General features: G+C 31.0%; 1 protein-coding gene across 2 annotated transcripts; it reads left to right on the top strand.

Annotated features, from left to right (window-relative positions):
• Positions 1–1,592: 1,592 nt before the first annotated feature.
• LOC145269748 (uncharacterized) lies at positions 1,593–17,122 on the top strand. 2 transcript variants are annotated; one of them, XM_080125477.1, is made up of 2 exons: positions 1,593–1,823; positions 13,105–17,122. In XM_080125477.1, exon 2 carries the CDS (start codon positions 14,126–14,128, stop codon positions 15,680–15,682), a length of 1,557 nt encoding a protein of 518 aa, XP_079981603.1. In that variant the 5' UTR covers positions 1,593–1,823; positions 13,105–14,125; the 3' UTR covers positions 15,683–17,122. The 2 variants fall into 2 exon arrangements, with proteins under 2 accessions (XP_079981603.1, XP_079981602.1); XM_080125476.1 differs by lacking the exon at positions 1,593–1,823 and adding an exon at positions 3,146–3,239.
• The last annotated feature ends 1,021 nt before the right edge of the window (positions 17,123–18,143 follow it).

The following is an 18,143-nucleotide window of genomic DNA, read 5'->3' as shown; positions in this document are numbered from 1 at the left end:
TAGATTCGAAAAGTTGTCAAAATACAAATATATAACAATAAATGTTATCAAAGGCAAGATAAGTTACTTTCCTACCAAACTAGATATATTTTTTGTGTTTTTATTCAAGGTAACATGTTTATTCAGCTCGAAAAACATACAGTGTTTACCGATGTATTGGAAAATTTCTCTCTCTTTAACACGGTAAGTTTGGGAAAAGGTGTTATAAATAAAAAAACTGGACAAAATACTATTAAACCCCACCGAATATATGTCAGCCTATGTAACAACATATATTGAGCGAATTTCTAACAGTATTTTTTCTAGTTTACACTGGCCATAAAGTGAGTGCATTTCTTCATATCTTGGAAACTACTTGTTTCCTGAAATTTTAAACTTTAGTGGTAATTTTAAAGGATTTTCCTAGGGTGAAAAAAAGTCCCTTCACCCGAAAAAAAAAACTGTGGCCACAAAGTGGGTGTTCATTTTATATTAAATTATTAAAACTGATCCCCTACTTTTTTCAAACTAACATTTCTTCATATCTTGAAAACTATTCATTTGCCGCAAAAACCTATATGACTGGTAATTTTAAAGCAATTTTCGAGGGTGGCGTAAGTCTTCATATTTACCAAAAGAAAAAAACAAACAAACAAACAAAAAACAGCAATGTAGAAGGTTGTCGGGGCGAACAAGAAAAGATGGCCTCGATGTCTTTGTTTTATTTCTTATTTTGAAGTGAATATCGAGTCTTTTTCGAACCGAATAAACATTTTACATTAAATAAAAAAACATTTAAAAAACAAACTTACCCAGTTAGGTAGAAAAATTACTTATCTTGCCTTTCATTACATTTATTTGCTATATATTTGTTATTCGACATCATTTTCGAATCAATGTGTATAAAAACAAACCCTATATATATATATATATATATATATATATATATATATATATATATATATATATATATATATATATATATGGGTTTGTTTTATTATATATATATATATATATATATATATTGGAGGCATTAAACTGGTAAAAGGGAAAATTATTCCCAAGTAGCATTCGGGGGGGGGGGGTAAAATGCTCTTCTGTGTAAATAATTTAAATCGTTCCAAAGTATCGAAAACTTAAATAAACAAATAACAGGTGTATTGTTGCTTTTGCTCTTCCGTAGATGTCAAAAAAGTCACGTAGCATTTTATTTTTGTGTTATGTTTTCTACCCCCCACCCTACTGAAAAAAAAACACGTTTTACTTAATTATTTCTAACGATAAAGATGAATCTTTTTTTTTACATTTCGATGATGTAATCTTTAAGTTAACTATTTGATTGTAAATTTCTATTAAATTAAATTATAGTAAAAAAAAATTCGTTCGACGTGGCTAGCATCAAGCACATCAATTGATGACGTCATCAGATCATGCGTACATTTTGGAAAAGTTCACATAAAAATGGTAGTCCTTATTGACTTTCACCGTCTATTTCCTATGACGTGGTGATGGCTAAAGTAAGTTAATATGCGTGACCGCCAATAATTTTTAACGATGAAAGAATATTTTGTAATTTAACACAACGCAAAAAAAAAAAAGGTGCTTTCTTTCTTTATTTATTTATTAACTCACGAATAAATTTTTAACAATGAAAAATATTTTGTAATTTTACAAAAAAAAAAAAATAAATAAAATTACAATAAAAAAAAATGTTTTAATTTTCTGCGAACTTGCTTTTCCGGTCGCCATCTTAAAATGTTGACTTCCACCCGTCAAACTCGTCTCGTTTAAATTAACTCATCTTATAATCGTTTCTTTGTTAAAAACAGATTGCCAAACAAAAAGTAAGTATTTATTAATTTAATTGCTTTTGAAGCTCTTTTTTTATTACATTATGATTCCCTTTGTTTTACACGACTTGTGCCCCATTTTCTTCTTGATATTTTCGTTTCCTTAAACTGCAAGAGGGCCAGTAATATTTAAGGATGGAACCTTCTTAAGGCAAATCTTAAACAAACAAACAAAAAAAAACATAATTTTTGCTTGGTTTCCACTTTAACATTTTCTATTAAAATGACGATTTCCATAGGTTTTCGGGTATGCAGAAAAGGGTTTGTATTACTGTACACATAGATTCGAAAAAGTTGTCAAAAAACAAATATATAACAAATAAATGTTATCAAAGGCAATATAAGTTACTCTTCTACCAAACTGGATATATTTTTCGTGTTTTTATTCAATGTAACATGTTTATTCAGCTCGAAAACCGTACAGTGTTTACCGATGTATTGGAAAATTCAAGATGGCGTCTGACTCTCTCTTTAACACGGGAAGTTTGGGAAAAGGTGTTATAAATAAAAAAACTGGATAAAATACTGTTAAAACTCACTCAATATATGTTACCGTGACATAAGTTGACATATATTCGGCGGGTTTTTAATAGTATTTTGTCTAGTTTTTTATTTATAACACCTTTGCCCAAACTTACCGTGTTAAAGAGAGAGTCAGACGCCATCTTGAATTTTCCAATACATCGGTTAACACTGTACGGTTTTCGAACTGAATAAACATGTTACATTGAATAAAAACACAAAAAATATATCCAGTTTGGTAGAAAAGTAATTTATCTTGCCTTTGATAACATTTATTGTTATATATTTGTTTTTTGACAACTTTTTGTGAATCTATCTACAGTAATACAAACCCTCAAATTCAAAATAACCCGCTGAAAACGAATAAAATTGTGAAACTCGATTTGTCATTCGAAATGACTCGCGCGTTGTGAATAGTTTCTCAAAGTTGTGTTTATACATACAAATGCGTGCTCGTGGGTACCAAGATGATCGCCATCAAAAACATAAGAAATAGTATTGATTAATATCTAGAAAATTACTTACTTGCAGAAAATTTAAATGTGATATTCGTTTTCAGCATATCCCAACAGGCGGAAACCTGGAAAACTGTCAAAATTAAATAAGTAAATAAATAAAAGGAAATTGCTCAAGTAAGTTAATATGCGTGATTGACAATCATTTTTAACAATGAATACAACTTTTGAAATATTTTTTATTTAATTCAACACAACTCCAAAAAAAAAAATTAAATCAAAATAAAATGAAAAAAATTTTTTTTAATTTTCTGCGAACTTGCTTTTCCAGTCGCCATCTTAAAATGTTGCCTTCCATCCGTCAAACTCGTCTCGTTTAAATTAACTCATCTTATAATCGTTTCTTTGTTAAAAACAGATTGCCAAACAAAAAGTAAGTATTTATTAATTTAATTGCTTTTGAAGCTCTTTTTTATTACATTATGATTCCCTTTGTTTTACTACAGGGGCGCGTCGAAACCATTATGATTGTCTTTGTTTTAATAGAGAAATGACTCAATATTCCATGATTGCATAGAAACGAAGAATGGTACTATAGAAATCACTCAATCGGGTTTTTATTGTTTACTTTTGTTTTAAAAGTTGTTTTTTTTCAAGTGCCTTGAAAATTATTTTTTATATTGAAAACATCGCAATTACCTAACCTATTATTAACTACTCTAACATTGTTAGTATTATTCAGTTAAAATGAAACGTTAAAACCCCGGTAATAAAAACATCACGAGAAGATATTTAACATGTTATGGAAATTTTCAATGTTTAAAGGAAATATTTATATTTTGAATGAAAAAGTGGAAAAACATGGAAGAATAATACTTATATTGACAAAAAAAATATCAACAGGAAGTGCCTCTCCCTTCACTTAAAAAAACACCAAAATTTCACCTAATCAATCAGTTTTAATGAAGTTTTCTGCATTAATTAAAAATAACAATATAATAAACATATTTTGATCTTAGTAGAAATGTATTATTTTATGTAAACAAAATAATAATTTTCTTAAGATCTATTTTAAGTACTAAAAGCGCATTTATTTTAGTTAGATGTTAGCAATTTTTTAAAAATATTTCTCATATATTTTACAAAAGACACTAAAGTCCTGTAAATATGGAAGACGTGGTTCTACAATTCATTGTTAAGATCCACCCAAAAGAAAAATGGCTATTTTCCATTTCTTATATACTCTCGAGGGACAGATATGTTGGGATTGTATATACCGATCGGTAAAGAAATAGGGACGTGTTCAATAACTACAACTGTAATTAATTATAACAAAATACCAAGTTACAAAAAATATACAAGAAACATTTCTTCATACAAGCAAAATAACATTAAAACATTTGTAGGTGTACACGAACAGGTGAAGATAAACTGCAAGTTTCATTGTGTAAAAATCTGTGTAACTGAATGTTTATAAAAGTTCAATAGCATCGTTGAATTTTATGAATAATTGATTGTTCTTGGTAAGACATTATGTTCAATTGTTTTTGGTTGGTATTAAAGTTTGTGAAGGATCAATCGCTTTACCTCACAAGTCTGTTTGCTGCTCTCCGACTGCATGCTTATGTAGCATGTGTGTTTGTACACGTGCACTGCTTGGTGCCAAGCAAAAAGAGGAAATAAAGAAGGGAAATGGAAGGCTATGTCAGAGGTCGTAGGAAATGCACACGTATCACTAAACAATGTCATGTTTGCACGTGCCTCACTCTATGCATGTGTGTGTGTGCTACTTACTGCATAGTTTGTTCTGTGTTTGTGTTTGATCTAGACAAAACGAATTTGCTAGACTATAGATAACTCACTGGTACTTCCTGTACAATTGGCAGATAACTTCTAGATACTATTCCAACACATTAGTTGATAATCTTTTCCCTCTACATCCCCCATGCTTTGACCACAGGATGAAGTATCATGATCATTTTTGTTTGCACCAGAGAACTTGTGCAATTTTCTATGCATTTGTGTTGAAAAGTTTCTTCTTCTGCAGCATGAATTTTGTCTTAATAATGGAGGACTGTCTGTGTGTATTTATCATCCTGTGTTGCTTTATGGGAAATTGCTTTCCAATAGCCTGGAAAACCTCATCAGTATTGAAAAATTCAGTTGATCGGTTATCTTTCTCTCAATACAGATATATCAGTCTCCTGTGCATCATAAGTTGCTGGAATCTGTGTTAAATAGAGAAGTAGTCAACAACCTCAGCAAAAATAACCTTAGTGACATAATATATCGTTTCCATCCTGCTAGATCTACAGACGATGTGGTAAAAGTCATATCTCATAGGATTAGCAAATCTCTCGATGGAGGCTTCCTTTCAAGGCAAATAGCTCATGACATATCAAAGGACTTTGATAGGGTATGGCATAAAACTCTACTCCACAAAGTCTCCAGCTACGGTATTGCTGGAAATGTTTTGTCAGTTAATAAATCATTTCTTTCTAATAGGTTCATAAGAGTAGTGGTTAATGGGCAGAAATCAGAAGCTCACAGTATTAATACTGAAGTCCATCATGAGTTCATTCTAGGCCACACTCTCTTCTTGATGTACATCAATGATCTCCCAAATCACGTCCTAAGATAATAGATATTTATGCTTACAACACTTCCATCTATGGCAACATATCAAAAGCCATATACGACCAAGTTCTCTTTGTTTCTCTCTCCTCTGATCTTGAGCATGTTAAGTACTGGGGAAATGGTTACTTCATTAACGTTCTGATTCCTGTCTGACCTCAATTGAAATGAATGGCTCTCATCTACCATAAACCACTTTTGCTTTGTGCTGATTGATGACAGCCATCAGCGTGAATAGCAATTATAGGAGCTCAAACATTAGTTTATGGTAAAAATCCACCCAACAATAAAGTATCGCTGTAATTGTCCAACAAATTCTCTTGCTTAATATTGTGTAGAAGCTGTAAGAATAACGATAGTGTTTCAGCATGTTCTACTTGGTGGAGAAATATGACTGCACGTCTTCCCCTTTTCATTCCAGTAAATGTCACTAATGAATGTTGTAAATACGACTTTTGTTTAAAAACAAAACTCCATTTTGTCTCACTTTACTACTGGCAAACCATGAACATATGTACAGAGACCAACAGTCAAGTTTCTTCATCAATCATAACTAACACACATGCTTAGCTACCTTAATCTATTCAATAACGGATTGATATTTGTCCACATTACTAAATTATTGTATAAGAAACTATCAGAGTATAAAGCTTTCTAACATTTAGGGATCTCTACTTTGTAAGGATGGGACCTTGCTGCTTGTCGATTTTGTCAAGGTATTTACATGAAGGGGGTACAAGGGCTAGTAGTTTGTAAGAGCATCCACCATTAAAGTATTTGTAAACCAGGCAGATCGATGCAATACTTTGTCGATGGGATAGAGGTTGAAGATTAGATGACAGTTCAGGACCTATCAGGTTGGCGACTCTCTTTTGAACCCTGTCCAGGAGTTAGAGACTAGATGTACCAGCCCAAATGGGACAACAATACTCCAGACATGAGAAAATGGTGGCCTTGCTGATGTACAGGATACTTTCAGGCATAAGCAATTTTCTAGCACAGTAAAGAGAGCCCACCTTCTTTGCAGCAGCCTTGGCATAAAGCAAAATTAGTTAAGGCATTGTTTTAAAGTTTGAAGACGACGAGAGCAACCTCAGCAGAGCATTTTTCTAATAGTATAGCCGGGATGAGATCAATTCCACATGCTTTTGAGGTGTCTAGGTTTTTACGATATCATGTACTTGAGAAAGAGCGATTTTCAGATCATCTTGTGTGGTATCAGTCCACAAAGGAAAAAAAGGGAGGGAGTGGTTTGCTTGGTCCAATTTAGAGTGAGGCAAACTGATAGGCAAGCATGTTAGCTTTCTTAGTTGTGGCATAAGAGCAATGGCAAATTAAGTGCACTCATGTGGATGATGTTGCTTTCTGTGGTGATCTATAATTTAAACTTAATGTTGTTGCTGGCCTCATGCGACATTTTAAGATTACACCCATGACTGTGGATCTTTTAAGTATGTCGGTTTGGATGTATCACAAAACTCGTCTGGAATTCAGGTTACACAACATGTGTATGTGAACAGTATGAAGCCAATTGTTGTTTGGAGAGGGAGATGTATTAGAAAAGATAATCACCTTACTATTGAGAAACGTTCTGATCTGAAGAGACTAGAAGGTCAGTTGTTATTGGTTACATCTCAAACACGACTGGATTTAAATTTTGAAACTTGCATGTTTAGTAATACTGGAAAACAACCTAAAATCAGTCTGTGAAGCTTATAAAGCCATTGCAAAGCTTAAAAGGGAGTGACTTTGTCTTTATTTCCCTGCCTTAGGTGATTTCAGGAATTTGAGTGTGGTTGTCTATTCTGATGCTACCCATGCTAGTATGCCAGACGGATCCTCACATGGTGGCCATATTGTATTTGTGAGAGGGGACAATGGAAAAGTTATTCCTATTAGTTGGCACTCGAAGAGATTGGTAAGATTAACAAAAAGTCCTTTGACTTCAGAGACCCTTTCGTTGACTTAAGGAGCTGATTCAGGATATCTTGTGGCCTCTCTTATTTGTGAAATATTTAATTTGGATAAATTGCCTCCTGTCATTTGTTACACAGACAATAAATCTCTAATGGATACTCTTGAAACCACAAATGTTATATTTGATAGAAGACTCAGAGTGGATGTAGCAAGATTAAGAGAAATGATAAGTGAACAGGAAATAATTGTACGCTGGGTTGAAGGTAGGCATCAATTGGCAGATGCATTGACATAAGAGAGGGCTTCTACAGCATCTTTAGTAGAAGTTATGAACTGCTTCCATTTGTAAACCAGTGGTTACAAGTGTATAGGTGTGAATATTATAGTGTATGTGTATATAAGTTTATAAGTGGTGGCAGTTCTTTACTACCGGACATTTATACATACAAAAATTTTCTATAATCCTCATTTGGATGGAAATGAAGAAGAGAGAAGCAATGTTGATGGTTAATTGAAGTTGTCTTCTGCTTCCAGGTATTGAATGAGGATTGGAAGCGTCAGGTTTCCAAACCAAAGTGATTAGATCAACACTAATAACATCATGGTTGTTGGATAGTGATTAGATCAACACAAACAACATAATGGTTGTTAGTGATTAGATCAACACAAACAACATCATGGTTGTTGGATAGTGATTAGATCAACACAACATCATGATTGTTGAATAGTGATTAGATCAACACAAACAACATCATGATCGTTGGATAGTGATCAGATCAACACAACATCATGGTTGGTAGATAGTGATTGGATCAACAAAACATCATGATTGTTGGATAGTGATTAGATCAACACAAACAACATCATGATCGTTGGATAGTGATTAGATCAACACAACATCATGATTGTTGAATAGTGATTAGATCAACACAAACAACATCATGATCGTTGGATAGTGATTAGATCAACACAATATCATGGTTGTTGAATAGTGATTAGATAAACACAAACAACATCATGATCGTTGGATAGTGATTAGATCAACACAACATCATGATTGTTGAATAGTGATTAGATCAACACAAACAACATCATGATCGTTGGATAGTGATTAGATCAACACAACATCATGGTTGTTGGATAGTGGTTAGATCCACAAAAAAATATCATGGTTGTTAGATAGTGATTACATCAACACAAACAATACATGGTTGTTGGATAGTGATTAGATCAACACAAACAATATCATGGTTGTTAGATAGTGATTAGATCAACACAAACAACATCATGGTTGTTATATAGTGATTAGATCAACACAAACAATATCATGGTTGTTTGATAGTGATTAGATCAACACAAACAACATCATATTTGTTGGATAGTGATTAGATCAACACAAACAATATCATGGTTGTTATATAGAGATTAGATCAACACAAACAATATCATGGTTGTTGGATAGTGATTAAATAAATACAAATAATATCATGATTGTTGGATAGTGATTAGATCAACACAAACAACATCATGGTTGTTGGATAGTGATTAGATCAACAGAAACAACATCATGGTTGTTATATAGTGATTAGATCAACACAAACAACATCATGGTTTTTGGATAGTGATTAGATCAACACAAACAACATCATGGTTGTTGTATAGTGATTAGATCAACACAAACAACATCATGATTGTTGAATAGTGATTAGATTAACAAAAATAACATCATGATTGTTGAATAGTTATTAGATCCACAAAAACAACATCATGGCTGTTGGATAGTTATTAGATCAACACAAACAACATCATGGTTGTTGGATAGTGATTAGATCAACACAAACAACATCATGGTTGTTAGATAGTGATTAGATCAACACAAACAACATCATGGCTGTTGGATAGTGATTAGATCAACACAAACAACATCATGGCTGTTGGATAGTGATTAGATCAACACAAACAACATCATGGCTGTTATATAGTGATTAGATCAACACAAACAATATCATGGTTGTTGAATAGTGATTAGATCAACACAAACAACATCATCGTTGTTATATAATGATTAGAGCAACACAAACAACATCATGGTTGTTGTATAGTGATTAGATCAACACAAACAACATCATGGTTGTTGGATAGTGATTAGATCAACACAAACAACACCATGATTGTTGAATAGTGATTAGATTAACACAAACAACATCATGGTTGTTGAATAGTGATTAGATCAACACAAACAACATCATGGTTGTTGGATAGTGATTAGATCAACACAACATCATGGTTGTTGAATAGTGATTAGATCAACACAAACAACATAATGGTTGTTGGATAGTGATTAGATCAAGACAACATCATGATTGTTGAATAGTGATTAGATGAACACAAACAACATCATGATCGTTGGATAGTTATTAGATCAACACAAACAACATCATGATCCTTAGATAGTGATTAGATCAACACAAACAACATCATGGTTGTTGGATAGTGATTAGATCAACACAAACAACATCATGGTTGTTGGATAGTGATTAGATCAACACAAACAACATCATGATCGTTGGATAGTGATTAGATCAACACAAACAACATCATGGTTTTTGGATAGTGATTAGATCAACACAAACAACATCATAGTTGTTGAATATTGATTAGATCAACACAACATCATGATTGTTGAATAGTGATTAGATCAACACAAAAAACATCATGATCGTTGGATAGTGATTAGATCAACACAAACAACATCATGATTGTTGAATAGTGATTAGATCAACACAAACAACATCATGATCGTTGGATAGTGATTAGATCAACACAAACAACATCATGATCGTTGGATAGTGATTAGATCAACACAAACAACACCATGATCGTTGAATAGTGGTTAGATCAACACAAACAACATCATGGTTGTTGGATAGTGATTAGATCAACACAAACAATATCATGATTATTGGATAGTGATTAGATCAACACAAACAAAATCATGGTTGTTGGATAGTGTTAGATCAACACAAACAACATAAGGGTTGTTGGATAGTGATTAGATCAACACAAACAACATCATGGTTGTTGGATAGTGATTAGATCAACACAAACAAAATCATGGTTGTTGAATAGTGATTAGATCAACACAAACAACATCATGGTTGTTGGATAGTGATTAGATCAACACAAACAACATCATGGTTGTTGGATAGTGATTAGATCAACACAAACAACATAATGGTTGTTGGATAGTGATAAGATCAACACAAACAACATCATGGTTGTTGGATAGTGATTAGATCAACACAACATCATGGTTGTTGGATAGTGGTTAGATCCACAAAAAAATATCATGGTTGTTAGATAGTGATTACATCAACACAAACAATATCACGGTTGTTGGATAGTGATTAGATCAACACAAACACTATCATGGTTGTTGGATAGTGATTAGATCAACACAAACAACATCATGGTTGTTGAATAGTGATTAGATCAACACAAACAACATCATGATTGTTGGATAATGATTAGATCAATAGAAACAACATCATGATTGTTGGATAGTGATTACATCAACACAAACAACATCATGGTTGTTGAATAGTGATTAGATCAACACAAACAACATCATGGTTTTTGGATAGTGATTAGATCAACACAAACAACATCATGGTTGTTGAATAGTGATTAGATCAACACAAACAACATCATGGTTGTTGGATAGTGGAAGAATTCATGATTTCCTATATACAACAGTTATTTACAACATTTTCTAGAATCACAGGTTCCCAAATTTTTGCACGTATATGCATTTTCTTTTAGTTTTAGGTGTATTCTGTCGCTACTTCTTTCTTACAAATCTAGTTTCTATAAACTTTTGTCTATTTGTATATTTGATAAATCTGTGCAATGGCAGCTGCACAAATAGAAATAAACTATTTGAGGGAGAATTGTTTGCTATAAAATTTATGCATGGGAACATGAGCCTCTATTGCTGCTTTGAACAATTCACTGGTCTCATTTGCACACTGTTCTGCAGAAAGAGAAAATATATTTCCCAATGGACATCTGATGAGATTCCTGATGACGTTCAAGTAAGCCTTATAATGGCTTTTTTTTTAGTAATTCCTCTTTACCTTTGGGTTAAGAATTTAGAATGAATTGTACAATTATCACAGCATGGTTTAACTGTATTCCTTTCACATTAATCAGGAACTGTGGTCAGAAATAGATTTAGAATTGAGATTTGTTTATCTTGGTAATCTGAAAAACATATCAAAAATTATGGTGATTTATATATTCTTCAATTTCTTAGAATTTTCAAATATTATATATTCAAACATTTATTTGCATTGTTCAATCAAAAGCATTGGAAAAATTGCTAGATTTATTTAATGCATCGAGAAACATTAGTCAAATGTGTTGCAAAATAAAGATTATAAATATAATATTGTTGCTTCTCCAAAAGAATCATTTCTTTGTAAACTATAAAATATTTTAAATTAAAGAAAATAATTATGGAATGTTGAAAATCACCAATAAATTAAATCCTGTAAATAATTTATAAGGCTTTTATGATGCCTTGTCGTTTTGGATTGAGAATTTACAGCGATTTCTACCATTATTAGAGTATGAGTTCACAGTAAAAAAAAAATAATCATGAAATGTTGATTTTTGTTTATGTTAATATTTATGAAAAAAATTAAATGTTGAAAATCACTAAGAAATCTGGTGTTTAGTTTTGTTTATTTTAATATTTATACAAAATTATGAAATGTTAAAAATCAGCAAGAAATTTCTTGTTTATTTTTGCTTGTTGAAATATTTATTAAAAAATTATGAAATGTTAAAAATCACTAAGGAATATTTTGGTTACTTTTGTTTATTTAAATATTTATAAAAAATTATGAAATGCTGAAAATCACTAAGGAATGTTTTGTTTATTTTTGTTTATTTTAATATTTATAAAAAAATATCTATAAAATGTTGAAAATCACTAAATTTACTTTTGTTTTTTTGTTTATTTTAATATTTATAAAACAATTACGAAATGTTGAAAATCACCAAGAAATATTTTGTTTATTTTTGTTTATTTTAATATTTATGAAAAAATGATTAAATGTTGAAAATCACTAAGAAATCTTTTGTTTATTTTAATATTTATGAAAAAAATAAAATGTTGTAAATCACTAAGAAATCTTCTGTTAATATTTGTCTATTTTAATATTATGAAAAAATTATGAAATAATAAAAATCACCGAGAAATGTTTTGTTTATTCTTGTTTAATTTAATGTTCATGAAAAACAAATCCTGAAATGTTGAAAATCACTTAGAAATCTTTTGTTGATTTTTGTTTTTTTTTAATATTTATGAAAAAGAAATAATTTTCTGCATGGATAATTATTGCAACAAATATTTTGATTACAATTTTAGTTCAACCAAAAATGAATTTGAAGACTTTTAAAATAATTGTGCATGATTGTGTAATTAATCACAACAACTTTTTTAAACATTACAAAAAATGAGAATGCAACGATAGTAGAGGCAATTTTTATTAAACGAAAGCTGTTAAAAAATAATTGTGCATGATTGTTTAATTGTGCCTTTAGATAAAAATGTAGATGTTTATGTCTAATTTATCCATTTTAAAAATAATCGTGTATACACCTTAACATCTTAGCATTTTGCAAAGAACATGTATAAAATTATATTATTTACTGAAATTTCTCTTTATTTCATTTTGCAGAATAGTCAGCAATCAATACAATGAAAATTGCACAAAGTTAAAAGCCGGAAAACAAGAGAAATCATATCCTTCTGAACTACACAAAGAGAATGTTATGAAAATACATGGAAAAAAACTGACAACTGAGTATGTATTTCTTCTCTTCTTAGGCTTATTAAATATGGTAAAGAAAATAATTCATATAATTGAATTGTGAGAATCTGTACACATTATGTTAATATGTAAGGTTTAAATATCATAAACTGCAAAAACATTCACTGGATCTACCCTATATGTTCAGTATTCATCAATCAATTCACATCCAATATTGATTTGATTTGGATAATTTTGGTTTTATAGTGAGATGGCACAGAGAGGAGCATAAATTATATATATATGTTCCATCACACATTGAAAAACATGTTTCCATTGAAAAAAATGTACAAACATTTACGGAATCTTTAAAATATCTATTCAATAATTGTTCCAAATTCATACAACTAATGTACTTTTGATTACATATGACTAATGCACTCATGAGCCTTTTAATAAATGCAATATTTCAGGCATCCAAATTATTGAAAAGAAACATACAGCTTAAAGGAACATTCATATGACACCCCTAATTTGGGGGACAAAATAGTGGATTTGTAAAATTATCAGTTAAAAATACACAAAAAATATATCTGAAGTTTTAGATATCTATATTGTGTTATTTACGTAAAGTGTAAATATCATCTCATAAGATAAACAATTAGTGATTCATCAGATGTTTTCCATTTTGATTGAACTGTAGATGTAAATTCATTGACCTAATCATCTGCACACACAATTCTTATATTATCAATTATATTAAACAACATAAAATATATATTTTCATGTTGACATGAGAAAAATATAAATTGTAACTGATCTGCTAAACTTTAAATCGATAAAACTTAAACAAAAATCATTCTTAATCATTTTGTTTATTTTAAAACAGAAAAAGAAAAATATAAAAGAACTAATAAGTCTAAAAATCGTAAATATTTGAACTTAAAAAATGAAAACTAAATCAGATTCTAAAGAAAAATCTTATTCTTGCAAAAAATGTGGCTCTTCTTTTTCAAGAAAACAATATTTAGCAATACATATGCGAACACATACTGGAGAAAAAACATATCCTTGTAAAATATGCAGTTCTTCTTTTGCATGGAAAAAACACATGTTAAAACATATGCTAACACATACTGTAGAGAAACCATATTCTTGTGAAGTCTGTGGCCATTCTTTCTTAGGTAAATGCAGTTTAGAGATTCATATGCGAACACATACTGGAGAGAAACCATATTCTTGTGAAATATGTGGCTCTTCTTTTACACAGAAAAATACTATGTTGATACATATGCGAAAACATACTGGAGAGAAACCATATGCTTGTGAAATATGTGACTTTTCTTTTACAAGAAAACACGACTTAGTCACTCACACACGAAGACATACTGGAGATAAACCATATTCTTGTGAAGTATGTGGCCGTTCTTTCTTACGTAAACGCAGTTTAGTGATTCATATGCGAACACATACTGGAGAGAAACCATATTCTTGTAGACTATGTGGCTCTTCTTTTGCACAGAATCAAAGCCTGTCAGTACATATGCGAACACATACTGGAGAAAAACCATATTCTTGTGATGTATGTGACTCTTCTTTTACACAGAAAAATACTATGTTGATACATATGCGAAAACATACTGGAGAGAAACCATATGTTTGTGAAGTATGTGGCTTTTCTTTTGCAAGGAAACATGACTTAGTCAATCACATGCGAACACATACTGGTGAGAAACCATTTTCTTGTGAAGTATGTGGCTCTTCTTTTACACTGAAAACTACTATGTTGATACATATGCAAAAACATACTGGAGAAAAACCATATGCTTGTGAAGTATGCGACTTTTCTTTTAGAAGGAAACACAACTTGGTTCTGCACATGCGAACACATACTGGTGAGAAACCATTTTCTTGTGAAGTATGTGGCTCTTCTTTTACACTGAAAAATACCATGTTGAAACATATGCAAAAACATACTGGAGAGAAACCATATTCCTGTGAAGTATGTGGCCGTTCTTTTACTCATAAACACAACATGGTATGTCATATGCAAACACATACTGGTGAGAAACCATATTCTTGTGAAGTATGTGGCCGTTCTTTTACTCATAAAAACAACATGGTATGTCATATGCAAACACATACTGGAGAGAAACCATATTCTTGTGAAGTATGTGGCCATTCTTTCTTACGTAAACGCAATTTAGTGATTCATATGCGAACACATACTGGAGAAAGACCATATTCTTGTGAACTATGCGGCAGTTCTTTTACACAGAATCCACATCTGTTGGCACATATGCGAACACATACTGGAGAGAAACCATATTCTTGTGAAGTATGTGGCTCTTCTTTTACACAGAAAAATACTATGTTGATACATATGCGAAAACATACTGGAGAGAAACCATATGCTTGTGAAGTATGTGGCTTTTCTTTTACAAGGAAACACAACTTAGTCAATCACATGCGAACACATACTGTCAAGGACTTATGTATGATATGAAACGAAATTGGAAACTAAAAGACGTTTCAATTATACCAGTCATTATAGGAGCAACTGGGCTTATGAAAAAGAACTTTAAAAAGTACATAGCAAGCATACCCGGTGAACCAAGTGCAAGTGAAATACAAACGATTCCACTGAAGGGACGGCTAGAATCCTAAAAAGATCTCTTGGTTGGACTCACTAAAATAGGGATAAATGTCAGACATCTATTGGATGTCCAATCCCCTAGAAGAAAAAGGTTAAGAAAAATGAAAAAAAAAAGAGAAACAAACTGAATAAAAGTAAAACAAAGAATTTACTGACAGGCCGGCACCCATGATAAAAACGGCCCCTCAACTCGTTCATCCACTAGACGGGAAGAGGATAGCAATGGTGCAGATCTTCACGTCTCCTAAATTTACAAGATTGCAATACCAGAGACAAACCAGAATCAGTTTCTTGCCTTCGAATCGTGGTTTCTTACATGGAAAAATATGTACCATAAGGATGCGCCCTCATAATGATGAAAGCTCTGAAGGAAGTGGAAAAACAACTACCTTCTCAAGATGGCAGATGAGAGAGAGACGAAAAGTGGTCACTGATATGGGCTCATTCTCATGCCAAATACAGAGAACATGGGGGAAAATATTCTTCAACTTCTTCCCAGGCAAAGGTAATATTTAACCCAGAAAAATAACCTATGTGGTTCTTCATATGAAATGAATGTAATATTCTGATGCTACAAAACAATCATATATTATTTTATAACTTTATGTTGCAATGCAGTCGAACGAATCTTTTGTAGTGTGGGACCACCTTACACATATGCAAATATTATTATTAGCATGAAACCAATGTCCATATTATTCATATTGCAATTTTTTCATTTTATTTCGTTTTAATGTTTGAAATAAATAGTTGATTTAATCTATTTAATAAAAGAAAATTTTTTTCTAAGATAAAATCGATTGGAAAATAATGTCATTGTAAACATTTGGAACAATTTTTGGTGCATATGTTTAATATAACTTTGTAGAAATTAAATCAATACAAAAGCTGAATAACTTTTAAAATGAAATGAAAATATGGACAATTTTTGATAAAAAAATCGTTTGTTCTATAACAAAAAATAATGTAATTTGAACATTTTATAAAATTTATCACTGATCTTTTGGATTTATCAGGAATCAATTTGGATTTAATGCGAGGAAATGATTTTTAAAATAATATTTCTTATTATACATTTCTACTTTAACAGAAAAATAAAGCAATATAACCTTAATTGCATAGAATATTTGTGCAGTTTTTCTGTATTTGTATATGGATTTGTGTATTTTCTTTCAAATATAATGTTACAAAAATGAAAGGATTTTTTACTAAAATTCATGATTTATACAATATAATCTGAAAGTGGATTATTAGTTGAAATAAAAGATTTTCTAACACAAAATCGATTTGAAACAGTGCTATGTTAAAAACATTCTTCCTTTAATAATTCGTATATTGGATCAGATTTTGTTAAATTATCTCTCATTTAAAAAACACATTTGTGATTTTTTTACTTCATTTTTGTATGACGTTTTGTTAAATATTGACTGCATTTTTGTGTGAGGTTTTGTTAAATATAGAAAATAAATCCACGTTTTATTTCATATTCTTTTAAAAAAATTATTTGACGAACATTAATAAAAATATTTTTGCTTTTCTATAAAAAATTCTATTCTATATTTTGTGTTATTCTCTCAATCAAATTCAAACTAAAATTATTTTCAGGAACAAGTAATTACTTCAAGTTAACTCGGTGATGAAGGTAATGTTTGGGAGGAGGAACTAATTTCTTTGAAATGCGTAGTCAGAATTTGTTATTGTAAAAATAAATTTTTTCAATGTAAGACAACAAACAAGTAGTATTGCAGTCAAAATGAAGATTGAAAAATAAATTGAAAGAGAAAATGATTTAAAAGAACAACTGGAGTAGGAGGAGTAGAAAATGCAAGAAACAAAATTCATTTTTAAAATCAGGGAAATTGTTTTTTTGTTTTTACATGTCATAAGGCAAAATTGTATTTGTAATATAGACAAGTTAAAAACAATGTTTACAAAACTGAATAATCTTTAAAAAAACTCATTACACTGACTTCATTGTGAGTTTGAAAAGGATGAGTGAATAATAGAATTTTATCGGCTGAAATGTTTTTGTAGAATTGTTTAAAAGAAAATTTTCATATTGCAGTTTATAATCAGGAGTGAGTCACAGCACGTTTCTGCCCTCTTTTCCAATCGACCACACCTGGCCTCTTGCCACCAATGTCACACTGCACAATCCGAACGTCAGCAATACAAAATTCTTTTCAAGAGAAGATGTTCACGACTCTTTTCTCTCTGCTGCTCCAGGGAATTTTTCCCTGCTTTTATATCCTCCTATTTAGAAAAAAAGGATGAGACAGGAAAAAAAATAGCTTCTCTCATGATGCTCTGC

Source organism: Euprymna scolopes, chromosome 45 (assembly GCF_053919585.1).
Source record: "Euprymna scolopes isolate OS-2025 chromosome 45, ASM5391958v1, whole genome shotgun sequence".
NCBI classification, from domain to species: domain Eukaryota; kingdom Metazoa; phylum Mollusca; class Cephalopoda; order Sepiida; family Sepiolidae; genus Euprymna; species Euprymna scolopes.
The sequence above is the reverse complement of the archived record's forward strand: the minus strand, read 5'-3'. Positions and strand labels throughout refer to the sequence as shown.